The sequence below is a fragment of the Megalobrama amblycephala genome, linkage group LG9, assembly GCF_018812025.1.
Source record: "Megalobrama amblycephala isolate DHTTF-2021 linkage group LG9, ASM1881202v1, whole genome shotgun sequence".
In the NCBI taxonomy this organism is placed as follows: domain Eukaryota; kingdom Metazoa; phylum Chordata; class Actinopteri; order Cypriniformes; family Xenocyprididae; genus Megalobrama; species Megalobrama amblycephala.
In genome coordinates, this window is record NC_063052.1 from 1,883,250 (window position 1) to 1,908,373 (window position 25,124).

The window sequence follows — 25,124 nt, forward strand, 5'->3', positions numbered from 1 at the left end:
CTTTAATTCAGTTTATATATATGTAGATAGATAGAATATACCTTGAAAAATGACCCTATTACTAATAAAATTCAACTTAAATTGTATAGGGAAAACCAGGAGAGAAGGGAGATCCTGGCCTATCTGTGAGTCAAAATATTTTTCATAAAAACTTTGTCATCAGAATACTTACCAATATTGAATGAATACCATACATTGAACTTCACCCCGCAGAGAGAAGAGGTGATCAGAATAATCCGGGAAATATGTGGTATGTAACCATCCCTGCCATTCAAACACAAAACTATATATGTTGTTTAATCGGTGTTAGGTGGAGGCACTTACTTTTTTGTGTTTTGTCTCAGGATGTGGTGTGAAATGCCGGACGAGTCCTCTGGAGCTGGTCTTTGTCATCGACAGCTCTGAGAGTGTGGGACCGGAGAACTTTGAAGTGGTGAAGGACTTTGTGAATGCTCTGATCGATCGCTTGTCCGTGAGCCATGAAGCCACACGTGTTGGGGTGGTGATGTACAGTCATGTGGATGTGGTGGTCGCCAGCCTACAACAGCTGTCTGACCAGACAGACATCAAAACTGCTGTGCGCAATATGCTGTACCTCGGCGAGGGCACCTTCACAGGCAGCGCCATCCGCCGGGCCACTCAGCTCTTCCAAGCAGCTCGGCCTGGTGTAAGAAAGGTTGTGGTCGTGTTGACGGACGGTCAGGCCGACAAACGTGATGCAGTGAGGCTGAAAGATGCTGCAGAAGAGGCTCACAATGCTGGGATTGAAATCTTTGCGATTGGTATAATGAACAGCAGTAACTCCCAGTATGCAGAGTTTAAGAAAGAGATGAACATTTTGGCATCTGATCCTAATGAAGATTATGTCTACTTAATTGACTTCATGAGACTGCACAGTACGTACTCCTATATTTCTTTTAAATGTGGTGTATTTGGCTAAATATTTTTGCTAACTTGTTGCGATTTTTCAGCACTGGAGAATAAACTGCTAAGTCAGATCTGCGACCGTGATGATGGAACGCTCTTCGGCCCAAATGGCAAAACATTCCCTCCATTTCGGCCTGATCCAGTTCCAGATAGAACTGAGGCTCCCACCAGTGATTATTTCGTCACAGAGGTCATTTTTCATACTTCTACAGAAAGTCAGTAATAAATTCTAATCTTGCAAGACTATATAAATTCATTAGCAAAATGTTTTTTTATGGGAAAATATTCAGCTTTTCAGTAAAATTAAAATGGAACAAGCCCTGCACATGACATGTGGAGAAAAAAACTAGATATTGTGAGCAAAAACTTAGGATTTGTTCCTGAATTTTAGGTAAATCATGGCCATGATTTAACTACATTAAAATGTTAGTACAACAACGTGGACATGATTTACCTAAGATGAAAGAATTTGTCAAACGTGGCCATGAATTAAAGGTGTGGTAAGTAGATTTTGAACTACACTGTTGGACATTGTTGATATTTGAAATCAACCCAAACAAACCCACCCCTCTCTTCATTGCTCCACCTCCAAAACTCACACTCCAATCCTAACCACCCTGCTCGGGGGGTCTCGAACCCCAGCCCAATCGCTGCTGGCTTGCGAGGCGAATGCACCAACAATGACGCTAAACACCTCATTCTCTAGCGGTCATCAGTGTGCAGTGGTTTAACTAGTGGTTTCACAATTTGGCCACTGACACACGCAATGTGAGTGGATGTCTTTATCACAGCTGATGCGCAACAAAATGCTTCACGAAAATAAAGCACAGTTGATGAACGAATGACAAGGAAGCACAAGAAATGAATGTACAGTACACACGAGTAAATACAAAGCGTTCGTTGTTAGTCGCAAATATCACAGCAGCTCCAGACAATCAAAACCGTGTTACTTACATGAGAAGCAGGATCAAAGCAGCCTCCATGTCTGTTTTCAGGCCTTCCCACTTAGCTCTTTCCAGCACTGGAAAGCTATTCTAATATAAGCGCGGGTCCTAAAGCACTTGCCCAGTCATAAACCTTCATTCCAGTGATATTCTTTTGAGCTCTTTTGTATTGTGTCCCATCTCTCGTTCTACAGTTTGTTTGTTTTTTTTGGTTTGTTTTTCAAATCTCCCTCTTGCTCATTCTCTCTCCTCGACCGTCATAAACCCCCTAATGCTGATTGGTTAGATGTTTGTTGTTGGTGTCGGCCCGACTAACTTCCAAACAGTGTTTTTGAAATTCTACTGAGTCCACCTTTAAGTCATGGTAACAAATTCTTAATTTGTGACCATGATATCTTTTTTTTTCTTTCCATGACTTCATAAAAATGACACTTAAAAAATATACTTTTTTAAAAAGAAAAACTTCACGTTAGTTTTGTGACGTAACCATCAAGTAAAAAAGTAATAACATATTTCCCTTACAGCTTAAATTCCTGTGTACACATCCTAATCATTATTTTCAAAAATATTTTAAATGTATTTTTTAAAATAAAAAGTTTTTTTTTTTTCAAATATCTAAGAAATTAAAACAGAAACATTGATATAGAGAAAAAGCATGCACATAAAATGACCCAAACGCCAGCTGAAGGCGATATTTTGCTGGAAAGAGCTTCTGTTTCCAGTTAAATGAGATGTGCTGCCACAATGCCACATGCCATACAGTCTGAAAAATTCTCTTTATCACAGACTGCACTTCCAACAGAGTTTGAGACCACTTCTTCTACCCAGCTACCAGATGACTATGATGACTCTTTCAATGGGATCCCTAGGAATAAAGAGGCCACAAATGGAGATAAGATGAGACACCAGTCCTCCATCTCAGTAGTAGGACCCCAGACGCCCATAATCTGGCGATATGTTCCAAAAATCAGCCCACCTCCACGAACTCTACCTCCACCACCCCCTCAGCCTGGTGCCTTCATGAAAGGTAAACGCACTGGTTTACACCACATTTATCTATTATCTCTAGTGACTTCTTGAGCATTCACATTCATTCACACACAAATTTAGTTTGAAACCAGATTTTGTTCAATTTGAAGTACTTCAGATGTATGTTGTTGTTGTATTTCAGATGTAGACTGCAGGCAGGGATTGGATCCTGGGCCTTGTAGAGAGTACAGGGTGATGTGGTACTATGACCCGGAGGCCAACGCATGCGCACAATTCTGGTATGGTGGTTGCCAAGGCAACAGCAACCGCTTTGAGACGGAAGACATTTGTAGAAATGCTTGTGTGCAGACATAACACACCCTCACAATGAAGTACAGGGTTTCATTCAGCAGATTTCTGATTTTTTTTTTAACAAGCTGTGTCAACTTTGCAGTCATGCACTATGCATTTCATTGTAGTACATGTATTTTATGAGAACAGTAAGGAACTGACTATAGATCAGATTTGACTTTGGGCCAACACTACTTTAATTATTGTTTACTAGACTTAGTGCTGCTCCATTTTCTAGAGAATAACATGTATATTCGAAGTACCACATTTTTCTTCCTATAGTCGCACTGAAAGTTTTATTAATTTCTTTGTTTTAATTAATCCTTTTCTGTATGTTGCATCCTTAAAAATACAGCATTGTAAATATTTCTGTTAACTGTAGTCAACTCCACCATTACCAGTGCTCGAAGTGGAAAAAAAAGAGGTGCTGGTAATTCCCTTTGTTTTCAAAAAATAAATAAATATGCTTATATACATAATTTGGAGTTATCATGTAGTCATCAAGGGCAATGCTGCAGGGAGTCCGCCAACTGTTGTTTAACTGCAAACTATTTTTTTTTTTTTTTTTGGAAAAAATAAAAAAATGTCTTAAATAATGCATTACGTTAACTTCAAAGCTAATGTTAAAGGGATAGTTCACCCAAAAATAAAAATTATCCCATGATTTACTCACCCTCAAGCCATCCTAGGTATGACTCTCTTCTTCCAGACAAACACAATCAGAGATATATTTAAAAATATCCTAAGGTTTATAATGGTTGTGAATGGCTGCCCAGATTTTGAAGACACTTTTTGGACGTAGCAATGCATATGGCTGTCGTGCCAGAAGCTTGTTATTTTACTTTATAAAGTTTTAAATAAGGATATTTGTTTTACACAAATGCAACGATTTGCTTCAGAAGGCCTTTATTAACCCCCTGGAGTCATATGGATTCATTTTTTTAATGGATGGATGCATTTTTTTCTTTGTCTTCAAAATCTGAGCAGCCATTCACAATAATAATTTTCATTTTTATGTGAACTATCCCTTTAAGAAGCTAAATTCTGCTAAATTGACCCTCCCTCATTTAACTGTATAAAGTAAAATTAAAATTTATTGTACAAGTGTATGCCTCTCTATATCCATGATTATTTTATTTGGTTTTACAATGTAAGTATTATAAAGTATGTACATAGACTAAGATGATACTATAGAGACCATTACAATATGCAACAGAAAAGCATTGCACAAAAATTACTAATACTGTGTACCGGCCAACTTTTAGCACTGATCCTTACAGAATCATTTATGTGTACCAATCACATATATGATCACTGCTCTTTGAAAGTGCGTGTATTTAAAATGCAAAAGCTTAACATCTGTGTTCAATTTTTTTGGACAGTATTGTATGTTAAAGTTGTATTATATAGTGTGATTAACAGCATTTCAAAGATATTTACCCATGTTTCATTATTCATGTTTCCTTAGCAGTGGGTATAAACTTAAACTTTCCAATATGACATCCAAGGTTTGGATTAACCAAAAGCTTTTCTTGTCTTTCATTTGATAGATTTTAACAAAGATTCTCAACTTGATGAAGCAAAACATTGTGTTTCCGAAGCTAATGTTATTATGTTTTGGACAATAAAGTTCTTAGTCTGTAACTCTGTAAAACCTGTTTTAATATGTATTATAGAACAATAAATATAACATGATTTACATGTAAAGGTCTTATAGTGAAGTGATGTATTCATGTATTAATACATTTTGATTTAAAAGACGACATTTTGAATTCTGTCTTATTTTTAGATTTGCTGTTATTTCTATTATTTAAGAGTTAATCTGGGTTAAATCTGTATTTATATCCATATGGGCGTAAGTGATAGGTGTAGTACTCTAGTGTGTGCATTCCCACTGGATCAATGTAGTGGAAAGAGATGGCTAAATCTGAACAGCATCCAGGGCCCTAAAACACAAGAACAGAACAATGTATTAAAGATAAAGAACAAGTTGAGAAGGAGCATTAAAAGGGACCTAAGAAAGGTAGTTTTTAACTGTAATAATACTTAAACATTCTTGAATATAAATTGGATTGATCTTTACTGTGTCCTGGCTGCATCTACGTCTGACTGATTGATCATAAGCCAGGTAATTTGAAAAAAATTTCAACAAAGTTCCCCATCGCGCTACGTTTCACGTACAGGTATGAAATTCGGTACACACATGTAACAGCCCAATCCCTATCAAAAAAAAAAAAAAAAAAAAAGTCTCCTGGAAAAAAATCTGAAAACCATCAGGAAGTCAGATATGTATAATTTTCTTTGCAAAATGTGTGCAGTTTTTGACATTTCCACATGTTGTACTTTAACAAACTCATGGTTTCGCCATGAAAGAGGAAGCAGTTGTAACTCAGACATCAGATCTGCCCCAAACTTCACATGTGTGATAAGAGTCCTGGGCTGAAGATATGTATATGCCAATATTCAGTTAGTCATAGCGCCACCTGCTGGCAACAGGAAATGGCATGCTTTACACTGTAATTCACTCCCAGAAACACATTTCAATATGCCACGAAGTACCAAACATGCTAGAAACACGTTAAATCATGCAACGCTTGGCTAAGTGCTAATGTGTGTGATTAAAGCCACGAAACAGGAAGTTGTTGTAACTCAGGCACACAATGTCCATTCTGCTCCAAATTTCACGTTTGATAATAGTCCTGGCCTGATGGCCTCCATGGCAATATTCAGAAATAGTCAAAGTGCCACCTGTTGGCAGCAGGAAGTGTGGAACTTTGAAATGACTGCGCTAGAATTATCCTGTATCCACTCGCTTACATGCATGTTGCCTACTGTTCACTGTTTTCCTAAGGCTAATGGGTGGCGGTGAGCCCGGGTGCGAGGGCCCTTTCATTGATGCTTGCAGCTTTAATTATTATTATCATTATTATTAATAATATCATCATCATTATTATTATGTAATAATAGGTCTTGACATATATTGGTGTGGATGTAGCATCATGCAAAAGCAAACATTTTTGGGTGAGTTGCTATTAAAGAATTATCCTATGTCACTCATGACATGTTTCTGGATCAACCATAGACTGTAAAAAAAGATGGACGACGCGACGCCGCTTCCTTCCATTGTAATAAACTGAGGCCAAAATGGCTGACGATGGGCGCTGACATGTTACGCAAAAACGTCATAAAAAAAAAAAGGTTTGCAACCTGGGCATGCGCAGAAGGTATCGTCCGTGGAACCGGAGGCGGAGCCGCTGTATCAAACTTCCGCCCAGACGACTGCGTCATCATTCATGTATTTTAAATAGACTATAAAAATTATACACAATTTAAAATTCTACCTATAAAATAATAGGCTATTCTGTTTCTAGAGCAATAATATTTTTGAGACAGCAAATTCAGTAGATAAACTCAATATAATGCCACTAGAAACAACTCTAAATCGTCAGAAACGGTCCTGCCATTTTAAATCAAGTTCAACTAACGTTACAGGAGCTCGATTGCTGTAATTAGAGTAAGCTATTACTCTACTTTAGTTTTGTCCTGCTAATTATTATTTTATACCCATAAAAATAAGTAACTGCGAGATAACGATCACCTGCTTTTTCCCGACATGGTTAACATTAGGTGTGTTATCTTAACTAATAACATTTATTAATTAGCTTATAATGCCCACATTTAATGTTACAGAGAAAAAGTTCAGTGATCCGTCAGATCCTGTAGGTTAGTACAGATTCTGTTAGTACAGTTTACTGCTGAACAACTCATTTTGTTGGTGTTAAATAACAAAGGAATCGAAAATTAACGGTTAATACATCTTCAATTTCCCCTCGAAGCTCCGACAGTCCTCAGACAAGCTGTCAATCAACTTCGAATCATGACGACACGGCCCGTTTTTATAGCATCAAATTGCTAGCTAAAATCTAAATCATCACAAAAACGAACAATTGAATATATATCAGCGTGATAACAATTACCTTAAATGACCAAAACCATCTTTCAGAAAGTTTTTATTTGAAGCAGAATTTATTTTTAAGTTTTCACTGAAGTCTCATTCGTCTGCATTGAGCGGGCGGGGTTTATGACCTGTACTGCATCCAGCCACCAGGGGGGCAATCAAAGAGCCCGCAGCTTCACTTTTCAGGACGTATGAGACACACCCGGGATCAACATCCTGAACACACCTCTTAACTGGAAACTTGTCATACAAATATAAATAGAATTTTGCCTGGATCAACAAGGAAGCAGAAATTATCTGATGGCTCCATTCTCATGACTACTACTGTCAAATCTCACTGATTAGTAAGGCCAGCCACAGTCAAAGTCAAACTAATGTCTTAAAACCAAAGAGCTTCTACACCATTCTTATCCATATGTCATTTCCCTCTGATTTTAGGGCTAAGTTATTGTTAGGGTTAGGATTATGGGTAGGAATATGGTTAGCACAATACTTTTGGACAAGAATGTTGTTCCAGGATCAGCAAAAGTTGTTTAACCAGGAGCATGTATTACGTGGAAACTCAGTATTCAGCTGGAACTGCAGAGGGTTTAATAACGGTGGACTCATATTTACAGTGATCCAGTGGCAGTAGATTTTAGGGGCCCCCGTTTTTTTGGGGGGGCATGATTTCATGGGAGCCCACAGCACCACAGCAACAACCTGCACTGGGGCCCTGGATACCCCAGCTATGGCCCTGGACACAGGACACCTACAAAAACAATATGTGTTCTAAAATCAGCTCAATACGTGTTCTAAAATTGGTTCTCTGAATGGAATGAATTACAGTCTGAAAATCTGAGTCTGTTCCAATCATACACTACATGATTTTCTGTGAAACTCTGACTGCTCAAACTCTTTAACTTTTGGCAATTAGCATTTACTCCTACAACCTGTAAATCGGTGGGGAAATCTCTGGACAAAAGTTGTTTAGTGTATTCCAGCCTTAATTCACCCTAAAACTTACCTCAACAGGGTGATAATGCTCATAGAGGAGGTGCCAAGGTCGTGGTCTGGGTAGCTGTCTGAGCAGGTAATAGTCTGGAGGGTAAGGGTGAAAGGTTTGTCTCCCCAACACATCTCTGGAATCACCCGTCTTAACTTTCATTGTCTCCATACATCGTCCCAATCCCATATCCTCAAGTTCTGTGTTGTGTGTGCAAAGTCCATCAGCAAAACCCTTCACAAATCTCCTCAAAGCTTCCTTACTGAGGACGTAACCAGCCCCTCCACTCATGTAGCCCTGTGCAACGAATGGTGCAAACCTGCGTCCAAAATACACCGGCTCCTCTGTGTTGTGCTTGGACAGACTGTAGCGCAAATTCTCAAGGACAACAAACGTGTCATCGTCAGCTTTGAGGAACCAATCAGCATCGTCCAGATGGTGCTTGTGAATGTGCTGGAAGGCCCGTATGGTCTTCCAGTAGAGTTGACTGCGTCCTTCTGACACGTTGAGCCCTACTGTGGGGAAGTCGGACTCCTTCGAGCTCATGTACAGAACAATGTTGCAGCGTTTGCCCCATGTGTCACGCACATGTCGGGTTCTAGATTCCAGGTGTTGAGGCTGCGTCATTACCCAGCATAACACTCTGACCTTCTGGCTAAGGTCTACTGCAGCTCTTCTGTTCTCGGCTATAAGAATATTAGAGTTTAGTTAAAGGCCCGTTCGTTTTACATTTATTAATTAAGTAGATTATAATTGCAATTACAATTGAGGAATACAAATAACGCTAATAACCCTTGTGAAAAAGAAGTGCACTCAATTGTATTGAATGTGTGCTTGTAGTGTAATTCAACTCAGTGTATTTTAAACAAAAACTGTACTTGCAGATAATATTAATGAAATAAAAGTGTAAACAGAGACAACACTCACATTTCTGTTTTTCTTAACACACTTAAGTACACTTTTTTGTAATACTGTAAAACTAAAAGTTTCACTTTAATGTACATTTTAAATCATTGTTTATAATGACGTGTTGACTAACATACTAAAGTACATATAAAGTACTTGTTTATAACTTTAGCTGTAGTTTATTATTGAATTAATATATTTTAAATGTACTACATTGCAAAATCTTCATTACAAATGTGTAATTACAAATATGTTTAGAAAATATGGCATACAATAGAAATTAAATTAGAGTATATTTCAGTTTACTAATTACTAATTTGGTCAAAAAGCAGTCTCAGGTAATTGCATTTAATATAATACATTTGATTTAATTGCATTTAACATGTAATGAAGTGTCTGAAAACGTTACATTCACTTTGCACTTAATTAACTATATTCTTTTGAAGTATATTATTTCCGCAGTAAGTATACTCTTATGTAGGCTAAAGTGTTCTTCTTCTTATTTTAGTAAATAAGTTATTTCAAAGATGATTTATTGATGTGAAGTGGTCGTATGGCAACAAGCACATTGCAGAACACACTTTGTTTATGGTAAATTCTTAAACAAATGTAATACATAGGCTACAGTATGTAAATTCATATGCAGCAAAAAAATATAAGCTATATCCATTCCAATCATATGTTGCTTTTTTTTTTGAGTAAATGTATTATATCATCTGGGTATTCTATTCTATATGGAAAATGTTCATACTGTGTAGTACATACTACGTACTAGAACAATAGTGATTACACAGTATGAGTAGAAAAAAAGCCTTTGTCTTACCTGTATGTCGTACAGTATATGTATTCCTTGAATGCATAGCAAATGGAGGAGTCAGAGTCCTTAGAACATGTGAATAAGTTATTGAGAGAAGGAAACTCACTACTACGCCACTTAAAAATAAAATGGGGTGCTTCAATTTTCTCATGTCTAATATGTATGATAAAAGCTTCTTGTTTAACTCATCTACTCACCAACATATCAACTCATTCAGACAGCATCTCTTCAATGCTCTGAAGGTCCTGCCCTTAAACACACAGATGGCTTTACAGATTGTGCAACAAAGTTCTGCAATCCAGGTTACATAGACATAAGTGCATGTGAAGCCATGTGTCACGCGTTGTCCAATGAAGATGAAGATGGTTAGATTTCAAAACAAAGAAGATAATTACTAAACAAACATCAAATATTTAACGATGGCAGTTTGCACGCACAGCTAATAGAAGATTTACATCTGTCAGACAGGTTGCTGACGTCATCAAGCTTAGTTTGAGTCTGCGCGTCAGAAACGTAAGTGCTAAAAATCGCTAAAAATGGGCTTCACTTGTCTCAATTGAGTTCCAATGGGGTCGCTGTGTCCATTTCTTTTACTGTCTATGGTGATGACCGACAGCCAATGAGAGAGCAAGATACAGAGCAGCGTGGAGATCGGGGAGGAGTTATAGACCACTCTTTTTGCAGAACACACAATCCTTGTTCCTCGCGTCTCCCCAACCATTTCCTCCTCAATATTCTTCTTTTCTTTTTCTTGTTTTCACTGCAAATCAGCGCACAGGCAATTCGTATTGCAAGCTTCTTTCGGGCTACCATTTTTAATAATAATCCCAGTCTCATGTGAGAACTCCGGTCTTGCACGTGTGATATCGCGTTGTTTCCTTGTCACATCTCGCGTGTGTTTGGTTGTGAAATGTAGTTTGCGTGCCAGACAGAGTTGTCGGCAATTCTTCCTATTGTAAAGTCATGCAGTGTGAAACCTTCTGTCACCGATCCATCGTGCAGTGTGAACACAGCAGTGACTGAATGCTGGCCAAGATAGTCATGCAGTGTGAAAAGAACAGTGACCCGGCTACTTTGAAAATCGTGCAGTCTGAACTCAGCTTTATACAGACAGTGTTCAAGATGCTACTGTAAGTTGCTGTGTGAACAGACATTTTGAGACTCACACCTGTAAGTAAATACGGTTGTCAATCCCAAAAACTGACCGTGTGAACGTGGCCTATTTAAGTGTGTTGTTAGTTCCCTGATATAGTTCACTCGCATTATAGCGTCAATGAGCTGACGCTTATGGGAGAACTCCATTTTCTCTGAATCCTGATTGGTTCACGCCAATGGCATGAATAGAATTTTAGCCGGCCAAAATGGATTGGGCTAGCTGCCTAAACCATGCAAAATGTCATAATCATCAGAATCTTTCACCTTCAGCACGAAGGTCATCTTGCTGCTCTGAAGAGGACTGAAGCCTCTACCCACCTCTTCCTCTCGCCTTCAAACAGACCTTGCAGTGGATCAAGATGCTTCAGTAGCAGCTGACACAGTGATTTCCCCCTGCGGCCATCTGCTGACTTAAAAGAGCAAACTGCAACAGCATTGACAACTCGGCAGCTGAGAATGATGCTTCTCCCCTGCGACTATCAGGTGAGACTAATAGAGCATATTAGGGCATACATGATACAATGCCCCGGTAGCCGGCCAATTTATCATCAGTCAAGCGAGTTGGAGATCTGCAGGCTCTGTCTGTGGACCCTTCCTTCCTTGAAATTTGTCCTAACGACTGTAAAGTGGTCCTTAGGCCAAGAAAAGGTTATGTGCTGAAAGTGCTTTCCACCCCGTTCAGAACACAGGTGATAGTGCTGTCAGCTCTTCCGCTGGCGGAGCACAAGCAGGCACCTCATCCACTCTGTCCTGTAAGGGCCCTTAGTGTGTATTCTGAGTATTCTGGCCAGTTAAGGCAATCAGAGCATCTGTTTTTCAGCTTTGGAGGCAACACTAAAGGGCTGCTGGTTTCAAAGCAAAGACTTTCCAAATAAATTGTGGTTGTGATAGCTTTGGCTTACAAGTCTGTGGACTTGTTGTGGACTTCTTGTGCCCCTTAGGGGTGAGGGCCCACTAGAGGTATGGCCTCCACTTGGGCCATCTTCGGCTGGTCATTCGCTGTCCACTTTCATCAGATTTTACAACCTGGACATCCCTGTTCTTCAAGCACAGGTGCTGTCAATCTGAAACGCATTTGGACCATGTAGCAGCCTCCAACCACGGTCTGAGCCTCTCCGTATGCAGCTGATCTAGGGGCCCTCAATCGAGTGCCCCCAAGCTGTTAGATCGCAGAGCAGCTTCAGTTCTACGCTTGTAGCATAATGCTATTGGATTAAGTTCCCCATTGAAGCAATGCAAGTGAACAATATTGAAGGGAAACATTTGAGGTTATACATATTTGCATTGGCATTGCGTAATGCCATTTGTCTGGGCAGTTGCACAGACATAAACCAATAAGGCTTCAGGATTCTGAGAAAATGTTACCTCAAACATTTCTCTCATTTAAAAAAAAAAATAAAACAAATATATATATTATGTATTTGAATATGTAATTACGGAAGAGGATTAGGGCCAAGCAATAATAAAAAAATAAAACCATCTCGAGATTAAAGTTGTTAAATTTCGAGAAAAAAGTTGAAATAAAATGTTGAGAATAAACTCCTTAAATTACGAGAAAAAGCTCGTTATATTTCAAGAAAAAAGTCGAGATAAAATGTTGAGAATAAAGTCATTAAATTACGAGAAAAAAGTCGTTAGATTATGAGAACAAATTCGTTAAATTATGAGAAAAAAGTGTTCAATTTCGAGAAAAAAAAGTCGAGATAAAATGTTGAGAATAAACTCGTTAAATTACGAGAATAAACTCGTTAAATTTCGAGAAAAAAGTCCAAATAAAATGTTGAGAATAAACTCGTTAAATTACGTGAAAAAACTCGTTAAATTTCAAGAAAAAAGTCGAGATAAAATGTTAAGAATAAACTCGTTAAATTACGAGAAAAAACTCGTTCAATTTCGAGAAAAAAGTCGAGATAAAATGTTGAGAATAAACTCGTTAAATTACGAGAATAAACTCGTTAAATTTCGAGAAAAAAGTCCAAATAAAATGTTGAGAATAAACTCGTTAAATTACGTGAAAAAACTCGTTAAATTTCAAGAAAAAAGTCGAGATAAAATGTTAAGAATAAACTCGTTAAATTACGAGAAAAAACTCGTTCAATTTCGAGAAAAAAGTCGAGATAAAATGTTGAGAATAAACTCATTAAATTATGAGAAAAAAGTCGTTAAATTACGAGAAAAAAGTCGTTAAATTATGAGAACAAATTTGTAATTTAACGACTTTTTTCTCATAATTTAATGAGTTTATTCTCAACATTTTATCTCGACTTTTTTTCTCGAAATTTAACATAATTTTTCTCATAATTTAACGAATTTGTTCTCATAATTTAACGACTTTTTTCTCGTAATTTAATGACTTTATTCTCAACATTTTTTATCTCGACTTTTTTCTCGAAATTTAACTATTTTTTTCTCGAAATTTAACAACTTTAATCTCGAGATGGTTTTATTTTTTTTATTATTGCTTGATTGCTTAATTTCTGAACATATTTGAAAGGAAAAATATAATATTGCATGTTTTTTAATATATTAAAAATCCTTTGTCTTTTTCTGTTTCTTAATTTAACATGTACATATAAGTCATTGCAGCAACAATAATAAAACAGTGTCTGTATAATGCTGTAATGATCATATAAACATACGAGACATATGACCCGTCCCTTTTTACTACACTACAAAAACCTATCCAAAATAACAGAAACTTCTCTTGATTATCACGACTAAGTTATTGATTTGTAAACATTAACTTTGCAAAAAAATGTAATAAATAATGTTGAAATGAACTTTTAATAGGTTGAGTGACGTATTTGAATGCGAAAGTGTTTTCTGTTTTCTTAGTTGCACTACATGCCAATCGGCACCAGAGGGCAGCAGCAGCTCTAATAACACTCATAGCGCTGCAGTGAAGAAGCTTGCATGCACGGTTGGATAATCAACATTGTAATGTACATATGACCTTTTATGATCTATATCATATCGTTTCGTCTCTTTCATGCGCTGTGGTTTTTGGGCTGGTGCACTAACACTGCGTTGTTGTGTTCAAACAGGACGCACTTATCGCTGTATCATATCTAGAGTTTACTGTCAGATTGTGAAGTTATGGCACATTCAGCACATGTATCAGCGGTTCGGTCGTTGTATAAGAGAATCCTGTTACTGCACCGCTTCCTGCCCATAGACCTGCGGGCTCTGGGTGATCAGTATGTGAAAGATGAATTCAGAAGAAACAAGACTGCATCAGGGAAAGAGGAGGTCACACGCTTCATGACAGAATGGCAGGTAAGAGGGAAACCAGCTGTGAGAGTGTCACTTCACTTGTCCGCAGAGAAAGCGAATACATTAAAATCACTTAAGTTATATAAATACATTTTTATGGGGGGTCCCCACAATAAGATTTTTTTCCCTTTTCTTTTTGGTGGTGTGGCTAATGGTATGCATCCCTACATTGCCATACATTATCATTCTCACATAACCTCACATGTAAATACCCCTTATTATTATTATTAATAATAATAATCTTCATCCTGTTTAGCATTTTACAGCTTGATTATGTTGTCAGTGTGAAACCAATTTATGTTTATAAGAGGTGTTACCAAATCTTCAGTTCCTTAAAGGGTTAGTTCACCCAAAAATATGTCATTTATTACTCACTCTCATGTCGTTCTACACCCATAAGCCCTTCGTTCATCTTCGGAACACAAATTAAGATATTTTTGATGAAATCCAATGGTTCAATGAGGCCTCTATTGCGACGAGAATACTTTTTTGTGTGCCAAACAAACAAAATAATGACTTTTTAACAATATCTAGTGATGGCCGATTTCAAAACACTGCTTCATGAAGCTTTGAAGCTTTACGAATATAATGTTTCGAATCAGTGATTCGGATCGCCTATCAAATTGCAAAACTGCTGTAATCACGTGACTTTGCCGCTCCGAACAACTGATTTGAAACAAAAGATTCGTAAAGCTTCGAAGCAGTGTTTTGAAATTGACCATTACTAGATATTGTTGAAAAGTCGTTATTTTGTTTTGTTTTTTGCACACAAAAAGTATTCTCGTCGCTGTATATATGTTTTGAGTATCTTTCTGGATCTTGAGAAGTTTGGTGACATTGAGAGGCCTCCATCAGATTTCATCAAAAAATATCTTAATTTGTGTTCCGAAGATGAATAAAGATCTTACAGGTGTAGAACGACAGGAGGATGAGTAATAAATGACATAATTTTCATTTTTGGGTGAACTAACCCTTTAACGAGTTGGGCCTTTTCTGAAACCTTCCACATGATGGCAGCACCTTCCTAAATTCTCTATCATCATGAAACCATAATGGAATTCATCCATAACCCACAACCCCATAACTAACAGAATAGATCCTTTTGTCCCAGGGAACACAGCCATTTCCAGACACCATCTGTGTACATTAATTACACTTTAATCCAGCATCACCTTGATGAGACTTAATTCTTTAATTTCAGTTATGTGGTTACAGAATCGTGACACTCATGAGAGCTCTGACGCCACGCTCGTATGAAATGTTCCATGACAAATCCAAAGATCGAATTCAACGCATGAACTCCACTTAAACATGCAGCAGCATTCATTCAAGGAGAAATTATGCAGATCTTCTGTTACTCTAAGGCTGGAAATTGGAGATGCTCTTTGATCCGTCAAACTTCACAAGATGTATTACACTTTTAGTATGGTTTTGTATCACTGCAGTGGTTTGTGGAGGCAGCTTTGACATGATTGTGGACAAAGCTGACTCTTATTGCATTTTCACAGTCATGCAGTATGATTTCAGAGGACGTGATGTTCCTGGACTGGCATTGACAGTAACGATTATATTCTTTAAGAGGGTAAAAATCTCACACCTGCAGGTAATGAGAGACACTCTGTCCTTGTACGGAAGGAAACGTACACATCCTTCCAAAATTGGCAGCTGACTGTCCTGAAGAAGTAGCTTAGCCCTTTGAAACCTTTCGCCTATGCATGTACGCAGTTACAAAATAAATACAGTAAACACAGGCAATGTAATAAAATACACAGTGTAAACCTTAAAGAGATAGTTCACCAAAAAATGAAAATGCTGTCATTATTTACTCACCCATATGTTGTTCCAAACCTGCATGACTTACTTTCATTTGTGGAACACAGAATGTCATACAACAGCTTTTTGTGAGAAACGGAGTGAAATTGAAGGCATTGTTCACTGATAAAGTTCCCCTATAATAAACTGTTAGCAGTTGCGACTGAATCATTGAGTGAGTTAAACTCGAGTACAGATTAATTCAGACCATTTTTGGTAACTGGATAACGCAATTGAAAACTCAAAAGTTTAATTCATTCATAATAAGACTTCAGCAGTTCTTTCATGAACACATCAAGGGCAGCTACAACTTAAATTTTGGTATTTTTCTCACAGAAAGCTGTCGAATTCAGAAGACTTGGAATGTAGCGTTGAAGTCATACTGACCACTTTTATGATACTTTTATGTTACGCTGCTGCTTTTCCATTTTGATAGCCCCTGTTTACTATAGTATAGTGAAAAGATTGGCCAGTATACAGTACAGTCCAAAAGTTTGGAACCACTAAGATTTTTAATGTTTTTAAAAGAAGTTTCGTCTGCTCACCAAGGCTACATTTATTTAATTAAAAATACAGTAAAAAACAGTAATATTGTGAAATATTATTACAATTTAAAATAACTGTTTTCTATTTGAATATATTTCACAAAGTAATTTATTCCTGTGATGGCAAAGCTGAATTTTCAGCATCATTACTCCAGTCTTCAGTGTCACATGATCCTTCAGAAATCATTCTAATATGCTGATCTGCTGCTCAAGAAACATTTAATGTGTACAATTGTACAAAATATTTGTGTACAATATTTTTTTCAGGATTATTTGATGAATAGAAAGTTCAAAAGAACAGTGTTTATCTGAAATCTAATCTTTTGTAACATTATAAATGTCTTTACTGCCACTTTTGATTGATTTAATGCATCCTTGCTGAATAAAAGTATTAATTTCTTTAATTTCTTTTCAAAAAAATAAAAATAAAAATTCTTACTGACCCCAAACTTTTGAACGGTAGTGTATAATGCTACAGAAGCTTTGTATTTCAGATAAATGCTGTTCTTTTGAACTTTCTATTCATCAAGGAATCCTGAAAAAAAAAAAGTACACAACTGTTTTCAACATTGAAAATAATCATAAATTTTCTTGAGCAGCAAATCAGCATATTAGAATGATTTCTGAAGGATCATGTGACACTGAAGACTGGAGTAACGATGCTGAAAATTCAGCTTTGCATCACAGGAATAAATTACTTTGTCAAATATATTTAAATAGTACACAGTTATTTTAAATTGTAATAATATTTCACAATATTACTGTTTTTTACTGTATTTTTAATTAAAAAATGTAGCCTTGGTGAGCAGACAAAACTTCTTTTAAAAACATTAAAAAATCTTAGTGGTTCCAAACTTTTGGACTGTACTGTATATCTCAAAAATTCACCTTTTGTATTGCATAGATGAACGAAAATTATACAGGTTTGAAATAACATAAAGCTGAGTAAATGATGACAGAATTTTTCTTTCGAGGGTGAATTAAACTCACAAGTGATTCCAATAGAGTTTTACATTAGTTACTAAGCAAACCATGTGATTTTAAAATGCCAAATAATAGGTAATCGCTTTTTTATTAGATTAAACTGTTTTGGTATTGAGTTCACTTGCAGAGAAAAAAACAGTTTGTGCCGACCATATGTGTTTTTGTGGTTGTCTTGGGCATGAAACCATTTAAATTCAATTTACAATTTATGAAATACAATTTCGGTACTGTATTGGGTCACCACTTGGCATCCACTGTAAAACCTGGGTCCATAATCAAAACCAGTTGAGATCCTTTTTTGTGTATATCATAAGAACATGCTTTTGGTGCCTTAAACTGAATCTCCACCCAAAAATGAATGTTCTGTCATCATTTCCTCACCCTCATGACATTCCAAACTTGTATGACTTGCTTTCTTCCTGGGAACATTTAAAAAGATATTTTAAGATCTCATTTGTTTGTTTGGCGATACAATAGAAGTCAGTGGGCTTCAATGCTGTTTGGTTCCCAGTGTTCTTCCAAATATATTTTGTGTTTGCAAGAAAGAAATTCATACAGGTTTGGAACAACATGAAGGTGAGTAAATGGGTGAACTGTTCCTTTAAGATGTGGTCTAGGTGAGCAGCTCACTATTTTACAACAGATCTGTAGTGCTTCATGCTCACTCACAATACAGCTGTGAATGGAGGGGTCCACTCTCATATTAGTTCCGGGAAGGAGTAGGTGTATGCTTAAGAACCCCCTCCCCACTCGTTCATTAGGAGGTGAGTGAATCACTATGGGGTCTCTGTTTTCAAAGCACTGCTGGGAAAAAAAAAAAAAAATGAAGAAGGGTGGCGGAGCCAGGAACAGACGTAGAGCGAGCCTCCAAATGTGATTAGGAGCACTGAGTGTTCACTTTAATCCAGTTACAGTAGAGGGCCCAGGGGGCTTCTCATCGCCTAATAAATCGACCGCATTGCAACAGACAAGTTTTCCCTGAGGAATGAAAGAAAAGGAGAGAAACAGAGAATGTGAAGGAGTGAAAGGTGTGTGCGTTCTTGTTTTATATGGGTTTGCCATTTTCGCCAGGTAGATGATATATCTGACTAAGACATTTCATAGACTTATTTTGATGGAGGGGCCAGAATATCATAAAGACTTGGGATAACACCATATTAGTCATCGACACCTCAAATTATTATGTTATTATGTTAAAAACAACTCGGAACACCATAAAAACCTCTTGACAATGCCCAGGCAACCACTCAGAGCACCATTTTCTTCATAAAATTGTAAATATGTATTTAGGTCTGGGTGACAAAATGGGGAATCAAAGTAGAACCTCAGGCGCACCATATGTAAAAAGCAAGTGCATTACCACTAAGCTTAAATTAAAGGTAAAAATGAAAATGGGATGAAAATTAACTTTAGAAATATCAAAATAAATTTGTTGTGTGTTGAAATGTTGCACATAGCAATTAAAACAGGTGTGACAAAGTGCTGATTAACGTATTAACCCGAAGTTTGCTGGTTCAAGAACTATAAAGGCCCTGATCTACTATCTGTGAAGTTGCTCTTCGGTCTTTGCTCAGGGATAAACGGATGTTTGAAATAGGGCATCGTGATATTGCAAAAAACTGACATTGTGATATTTTGTTTTTCTGCTATATATATTGCGATATGAAAACAGTTTCACCAAATGAATAGCTCGATTTGGAGAGGATCATTCTAGAATGACTGGGGTATATTTGTAGGGGAGTGAATCTGCATAGAAAATAATAAACAAATTATTACAAGCATAGATAAATACAATAGAACAAGCATACAAGTGAAATAAACAGTCTTTAGCCTATATTTTTCAGGAAAGTTTAACAATATTTAGGTACAGAAATTGAATAATCAAATAAAAAATAACACTGCATGGTCTTCACTGTATAAATGAAATATAATTAATCTTTGTTAAATCTACTGTAACACAGTTCGTATGTACGGGAAGAAGGAGGCGGGAACCGGCGAACGTTGAACAAATCTTTAATACCAAAATAAACAAAGAACAAAACGAAAGTAATGCCGGCAGACCCTCGTGGACGTCTGCCAGCCACACAAACATAATAAAACATAACGTAAAGTCCAGGCCTGGTCCTCTCTCATCCTTCACGGTCGTCGCTCCTCCTTTTATGCTCCCGGAGCTCGTCCGTGAGGGACTCAAGGCCGGTGCGCCTCCCAGGTGATGCTCATTATCACTCGCGTCACCGGCCTCGCACCGTTCCCTCACGGCTCTCTCCCGCCCTGGTCGCCACAGCTACAAATGTTAACATTAATGACTCGGACAGCAGCAAATATATTTGGTTGCTGTCACTTTAAGAGCTAATGCACTGATCCAATATAATGATATACATCTGTTTTCTTTCTCAATTGTTTACGTTCATGTAAGCCATAAGCGACTGTGTTTACAAGGATAATCACAGAAATGGGCATTTTGACATTATTTTTCATTATATTGCATCCGCAATAGTCACATTGCAGGATGTGCGATGTATAGGGAATGTTAATCCGTACGGACCAGACACCACGGTTCAAAATGCACGTGATTCTCTGATTAATTGCAAAGTTTGACTATCATACAATTAAAGTTTATCATTCTAACAGATCCTGTCAGTTTACACATTCAAGAGGTTTGAGCGCACAAAGATGCGAAAGAGAACTCGATTCTGAACGTGCGGCTGTTTTATGTGCACACACACAGAGAGAGCCACGCCAGATACACGTGAACACCGAATGCCGTTCTCTTCTGCGTCTAGTTGTGCCTGAACTATCCTCGTAAACAAAGTTGGTTACGGCTTAGGTGAACGAAACAATTGAGAAAGAAAACTGTATGTCTATCAGTATTTTGCATCTGCACCTCGCATTCGGTCTTAAAGTGACAGCAGCCCCTGTCATGAATGTTAATCAAACAACAAAAGACAAAGAGAAAAATCACTTTTGTAGTTTTAACACAGATTAAATATGTTTAATGTATACAGTGAGACTATGCAGTGTTATTTTACATTTGATTATTCAATTTCTCTACATAAATAGCCTACTGTTAGACTGAAAAATATAAAGCACTATTAATTCATTATTTTCTATGTGTATTCCCTCACCTACAAAATCATCCCAATCATCCTAGAATGATTCATTCTTTCCAAATTCAAGTCAAGCTATTCAAGTCATCTGGTGATTTATTTTTATTTATTTTTTTTTCATATTGCAATATATATCGCAGAAAAACTAAATATCACAATATCAGTTGCCAGAGCAGTGGGTAGCCATGATGCTGGGGCACCCGGGGAGTGATTTGGTGTTAGGTGCCTTGCTCAAGTGCACTCAGTCATTTCCTGCCGGTGCTGGAATTGAACCAGCGTCAGAACGTCTTGTGCTTGAATGTTTTAAAATCACTTGAATGTTTACACTGACAGGACCTATAACACGTGCAAATGATAAACTTCAAATCTATGATGGATAAACCTTACAATTAAAGGGTTAGTTAACCCAAAAATGAAAATTCTGTCATTAATTACTTTCTCTCATGTCGTTCCACACCCATAACACCTTCGTTCATCTTCGGAACACAAATTAAGATATTTTTGATAAAATCCAATGGCTCAGTAAGGCCTGCATTGCCAGCAATAACACTCCCTATTTCAATGCCCATAAAGCTACTAAAAACATATTTTATGTGACTACAGTTGTTCAACTTTAATATCGTAAAGTGACTAGAATACTTTTTGTGCACCAAAAATAACAAAATAGCGACTTTATTCCACAATATCTAGTGATGGGCGATTTCAAAACATGAAGCTTTACGAATCATTAGTTTTGAATCAGAGTGACAAAATCCCATGATTTCAGTAAATGAAGCTTTGTTATGTCATAAGTGTTTTGAAACTTCAGTAGTTCATGTGACTCTGAACAACTGAATCTAAACAAATGATTCATAAAGCATCGAACCTTCATGAAGCAGTGTTTTGTAATTGCCCATCACTAGATATTGTTGAATAAATTCGCTATTTTGTTATTTTTGGAGCACAAAAAGTATTCTAGTCACTTTATAATATCAAGGTTGAACCACTGTAGTCACATGAACTGTTTCAAATATGTTTTTAGTAGCTTTCTGGACATTGAAAAAGGGAGTGTTATTGCTGACGATGCAGGCCTCACTGAGCCATCGGATTTTATCAAAAAAATATCGAAGATGAACGAAGGTCTTACAGGTGTAGAACGACATGAGGGTGAGTAATTATTGACAGAATTTTCATTTTTGGGTGAACTAACCCTTTAATCCGAGAATCCACATGCATTTCGAACCTGGCGCCTGGTCTGTATGGATCACGTATCAACTACAATACCTATACTTGTCATTGCACATCCTGTGATGTGACTATTGCGGATGCGCACATTACATTATAGATGCTAAAAGGATATACTGTAAGTTAGATCAGAGTTTTGCAAAACTTTTCCAATTCTAAAACCCTTTCCGTTTGGCCAGATTTTGTTTTGAGATTTTGATTCGATTTTGCTTGACATAAATTGCAGCCATAAGGAGTGAACCTTGAGCCATCTCCATTAACCCCAGGTTGCTCCCAGGGGATTGTCCCTGTAATTATTATACTATATGTCACTTTGGATAAAAGCGTCTCTTAAATGACTACTGACTTAACTGTGAGTCTATTGGTATTTCAGCAGCACGTTTCCAAGCTGTACTGTACATACAAAGTAGTGGTCCTAGACTTAATCTATTTATCGAAATAGATCTTTAAAGTTCTGTGCCCTTGGGAAAGTCAGGCTATTCCAGACAATCATAAAACGGGTTGCCTGATTACGTCATTGTGATGGGATGTGAGGTGTTTATATTCAGAAGGTGAGCTTCACCAAAAAGCTTGCCATTCAGCATGCCCACATCCCTTCCATTCTTAAAATATTACTCTTTGGCAAATGTTCAATCTAATTACATTATGTAGAGGAGGAAGCTTCTCAGACAAATGGCTTTTTGCCTGCAAAATTGAATTGCATCCAAATACCAAGACGTTAGGAGAGTGAATGAGAGTTCTTAATGGTTTTGTTTTCAGTGTGTTTTTCTCAATGAGTCTGCCTGTAATGCCTTGTAGGTTTGATCATAAGCAGTCATGACAGACGTGACGGGCAAGTTTCAATTAAAATGTCCAAACACACAAGCTAATATGATAGGAATTGGCGGTAAGGCGTAAATATGTTTAGTTCTGCACTCTGGGACTTTGTGTACTAGTGCTACAAGTATTGGGGAGGATAATCGTATTTAACAATTCTGGTTCTCTTGGACTGTATCAAATCGAGCACTTAAAGGATTAGTTCACTTTCAAATTAAAATTTCCTGATAATTTACTCACCCCCATGTCATCCAAGATGTCCATGTCCTTCTTTCTTCAGTCGAAAAGAAATGAAGGTTTTTGAGGAAAACACTTAGCAGTGTCTACACTGCTGGAATTCAAATAGAGAAGAAGAAGAGAGCTAGTTCAAGATGAGCATTTATGGTTAAAATGTATAAAATTTTAACATTTTTTTTAGAAAATGAGTGATGGTTTCTCTAGATGAGACCCTTATTTCTCGTCTGGGATCACCAAGAACACTTTGAAGCTGCAATGAAACTGTAATTTTGACCTTCAACCGTTTGGGCTCCACTGAAGTCCACTATAAGGAGAAAAATCCTGGAATGTTTCCATCAAAAACCTTAATTTCTTTTTGACTGAAGAAAGAAAGGCATGAACATCTTGGATGACATGGGGGTGAATAAATTATCAGGAAATTTTAATTTGAAAGTGAACTAATCCTTAAATATTTGAGCTACTTGTTTAAACAAATGTGTAGAACTACACTGTTTACTGTATATGTTTGCTTGTTTCCTTCACTATGGTTCTGTACATTGAGTAAAACTCTTGTCTGTCCCTGCCAGTGTTTTTTACATAGGAGCAGAGGAATGTAGACCTTGAAGAACATTGATACAAATGTATGTCATCAAAATAGTGTGAAGTATTTTTTTTCAATGGAATTGATTCTGAAAAAGAACTGAATCTTGATTCCAAACCCCACCAAGGATGCACTTTGAGGAGCCAGAATGTGTTAACATAATATAACAGCTGTTCTTTACCAAGTAAATAGAAAAGAACCTGCAACTCTGATATGTTGTAAGGCCAGTTTTACTAGCAAGTTGAAGAACATTGATTTTCCAAAACTTGTAGAGACTTTTAAAAGAGTGTGGACCTTTCATACAGATGGTAATAACTGATATAGAGGGAGGGCTAAGAGAGAGTGGAAGGCATTGACCTCCATTAGACCTTAGTGGATTCCATGATACTTCGCATCTCCCAGCAACCCCCGTGACCTGCATTTCATCTTGTGAAATGCAATCAATGAATCTCCAACAAAGAGAAATAAATAATTCTGTCACAGTCTGTTATAGTAAATCAATAGCGCTCTATCAAATGAATTTCTAAATTGTGCCTGTGTAAAATCAATATAAGAACCAGTAGTAGTCACACAAGTGTTAAAGCTTTGGTTATCTCAGAAAATTTCTAAAGTAACTAAAAAATATATAAAGGTGCCTTATGTTTTCATAACTAATATTCTTGTCTGTCTTATTTTCTGTGCAGAACTACAAAGATACCCTACAGACACAGGTGCTGGAAGCGATGGAAAGCAAGAAGTTGGTATTTGGCGCTGATTTACCGGAAGAGAAACTCAAAGACTTTCAAGATGAGCAGATTGGGCAGCTTTATGAGCTTATGCTTGAGTCCTCAAAACCCAACCGGCAGTTTAATATTCAAGAGGAGGGAACTCCAAAGTAACACCCCCTGAAGGGGAAGCCGGCCCGACGGGACATAGTTTGACTTATAAAATACTTGTTCATAGCCAAGACTGATGATTACATTAAAATGCTACAAAGAGTCTTCATTGTTGCTGCTTATTAGTGTTTCTGAGGATAAAAGGAAAAGATAAAAGTGGCTTTGTGATCAACAGTTATAATGAAGATGTTTGAGCTTTAGTGACAGCGCCACCTCTGGTCAAAATGTCATCACATTGGCAGACATCTGACCCTGCAAAAACTAATTTCCGGGAGATTCCCACCCCCCACACTATAATATAAAAAAATATATACTATTATTATATTTATTTGCATAAGCCACCTAACATGGGTTTGTTCATTTAATACTATTCATGCGCCAGAAGTGAAAGTGATGTAGTTGAGAGTGACCATAAAAGAGGCAAGGTTCTCTACAAAATCTGAACGCATGTGGTCACAGAAGATGCATTTGAAATGTGTGATGATACCAACCTGAGCTCACGGCAGTTTGTACATATTTTACGAGGTGGCTAATTTGTACGGATTTGTATGACCTCACTCACTGCTAAATCGTACGTATTATACAAGTTGCCAAATTCGTATGAATTCGTAAGAATGACCTACCCTTAACCCTGCCGCTAAACCCACCTATCACTGGTG

The 25,124-nt window shown here is 37.2% G+C and overlaps 3 protein-coding genes across 3 annotated transcripts in view; 2 read left to right on the top strand and 1 right to left on the bottom strand.

Moving 5' to 3' along the window:
- The window catches only part of col28a1a (collagen, type XXVIII, alpha 1a), a 34,791-nt gene extending 30,812 nt beyond the window's left edge, over positions 1 to 3,979 (top strand). The window contains exons 30-35 of the mRNA XM_048201140.1: positions 90 to 125; positions 214 to 250; positions 345 to 896; positions 972 to 1,117; positions 2,658 to 2,898; positions 3,043 to 3,979. Of these exons, the coding sequence (XP_048057097.1) occupies positions 90 to 125; positions 214 to 250; positions 345 to 896; positions 972 to 1,117; positions 2,658 to 2,898; positions 3,043 to 3,215 (1,185 nt within the window). The 3' untranslated portion in view covers positions 3,216 to 3,979. The remainder of the gene's footprint in view (positions 1 to 89; positions 126 to 213; positions 251 to 344; positions 897 to 971; positions 1,118 to 2,657; positions 2,899 to 3,042) is intronic.
- An 856-nt stretch (positions 3,980 to 4,835) lies between these two features.
- Positions 4,836 to 10,272, bottom strand: c1galt1a (core 1 synthase, glycoprotein-N-acetylgalactosamine 3-beta-galactosyltransferase 1a). The gene is made up of 3 exons (XM_048201139.1): positions 9,864 to 10,272; positions 8,156 to 8,820; positions 4,836 to 5,137 (listed from the first exon to the last, which is right to left on the bottom strand). The coding sequence occupies exons 1-3, from the start codon at positions 10,006 to 10,008 to the stop codon at positions 5,009 to 5,011; spliced, it is 939 nt and encodes a 312-aa protein (XP_048057096.1). The 5' UTR covers positions 10,009 to 10,272; the 3' UTR covers positions 4,836 to 5,008.
- A 3,585-nt stretch (positions 10,273 to 13,857) lies between these two features.
- On the top strand, positions 13,858 to 24,570 carry sdhaf3 (succinate dehydrogenase complex assembly factor 3). The gene is made up of 3 exons (XM_048201141.1): positions 13,858 to 13,954; positions 14,057 to 14,288; positions 24,274 to 24,570. The coding sequence occupies exons 2-3, from the start codon at positions 14,109 to 14,111 to the stop codon at positions 24,466 to 24,468; spliced, it is 375 nt and encodes a 124-aa protein (XP_048057098.1). The 5' UTR covers positions 13,858 to 13,954; positions 14,057 to 14,108; the 3' UTR covers positions 24,469 to 24,570.
- Positions 24,571 to 25,124: the final 554 nt, after the last annotated feature.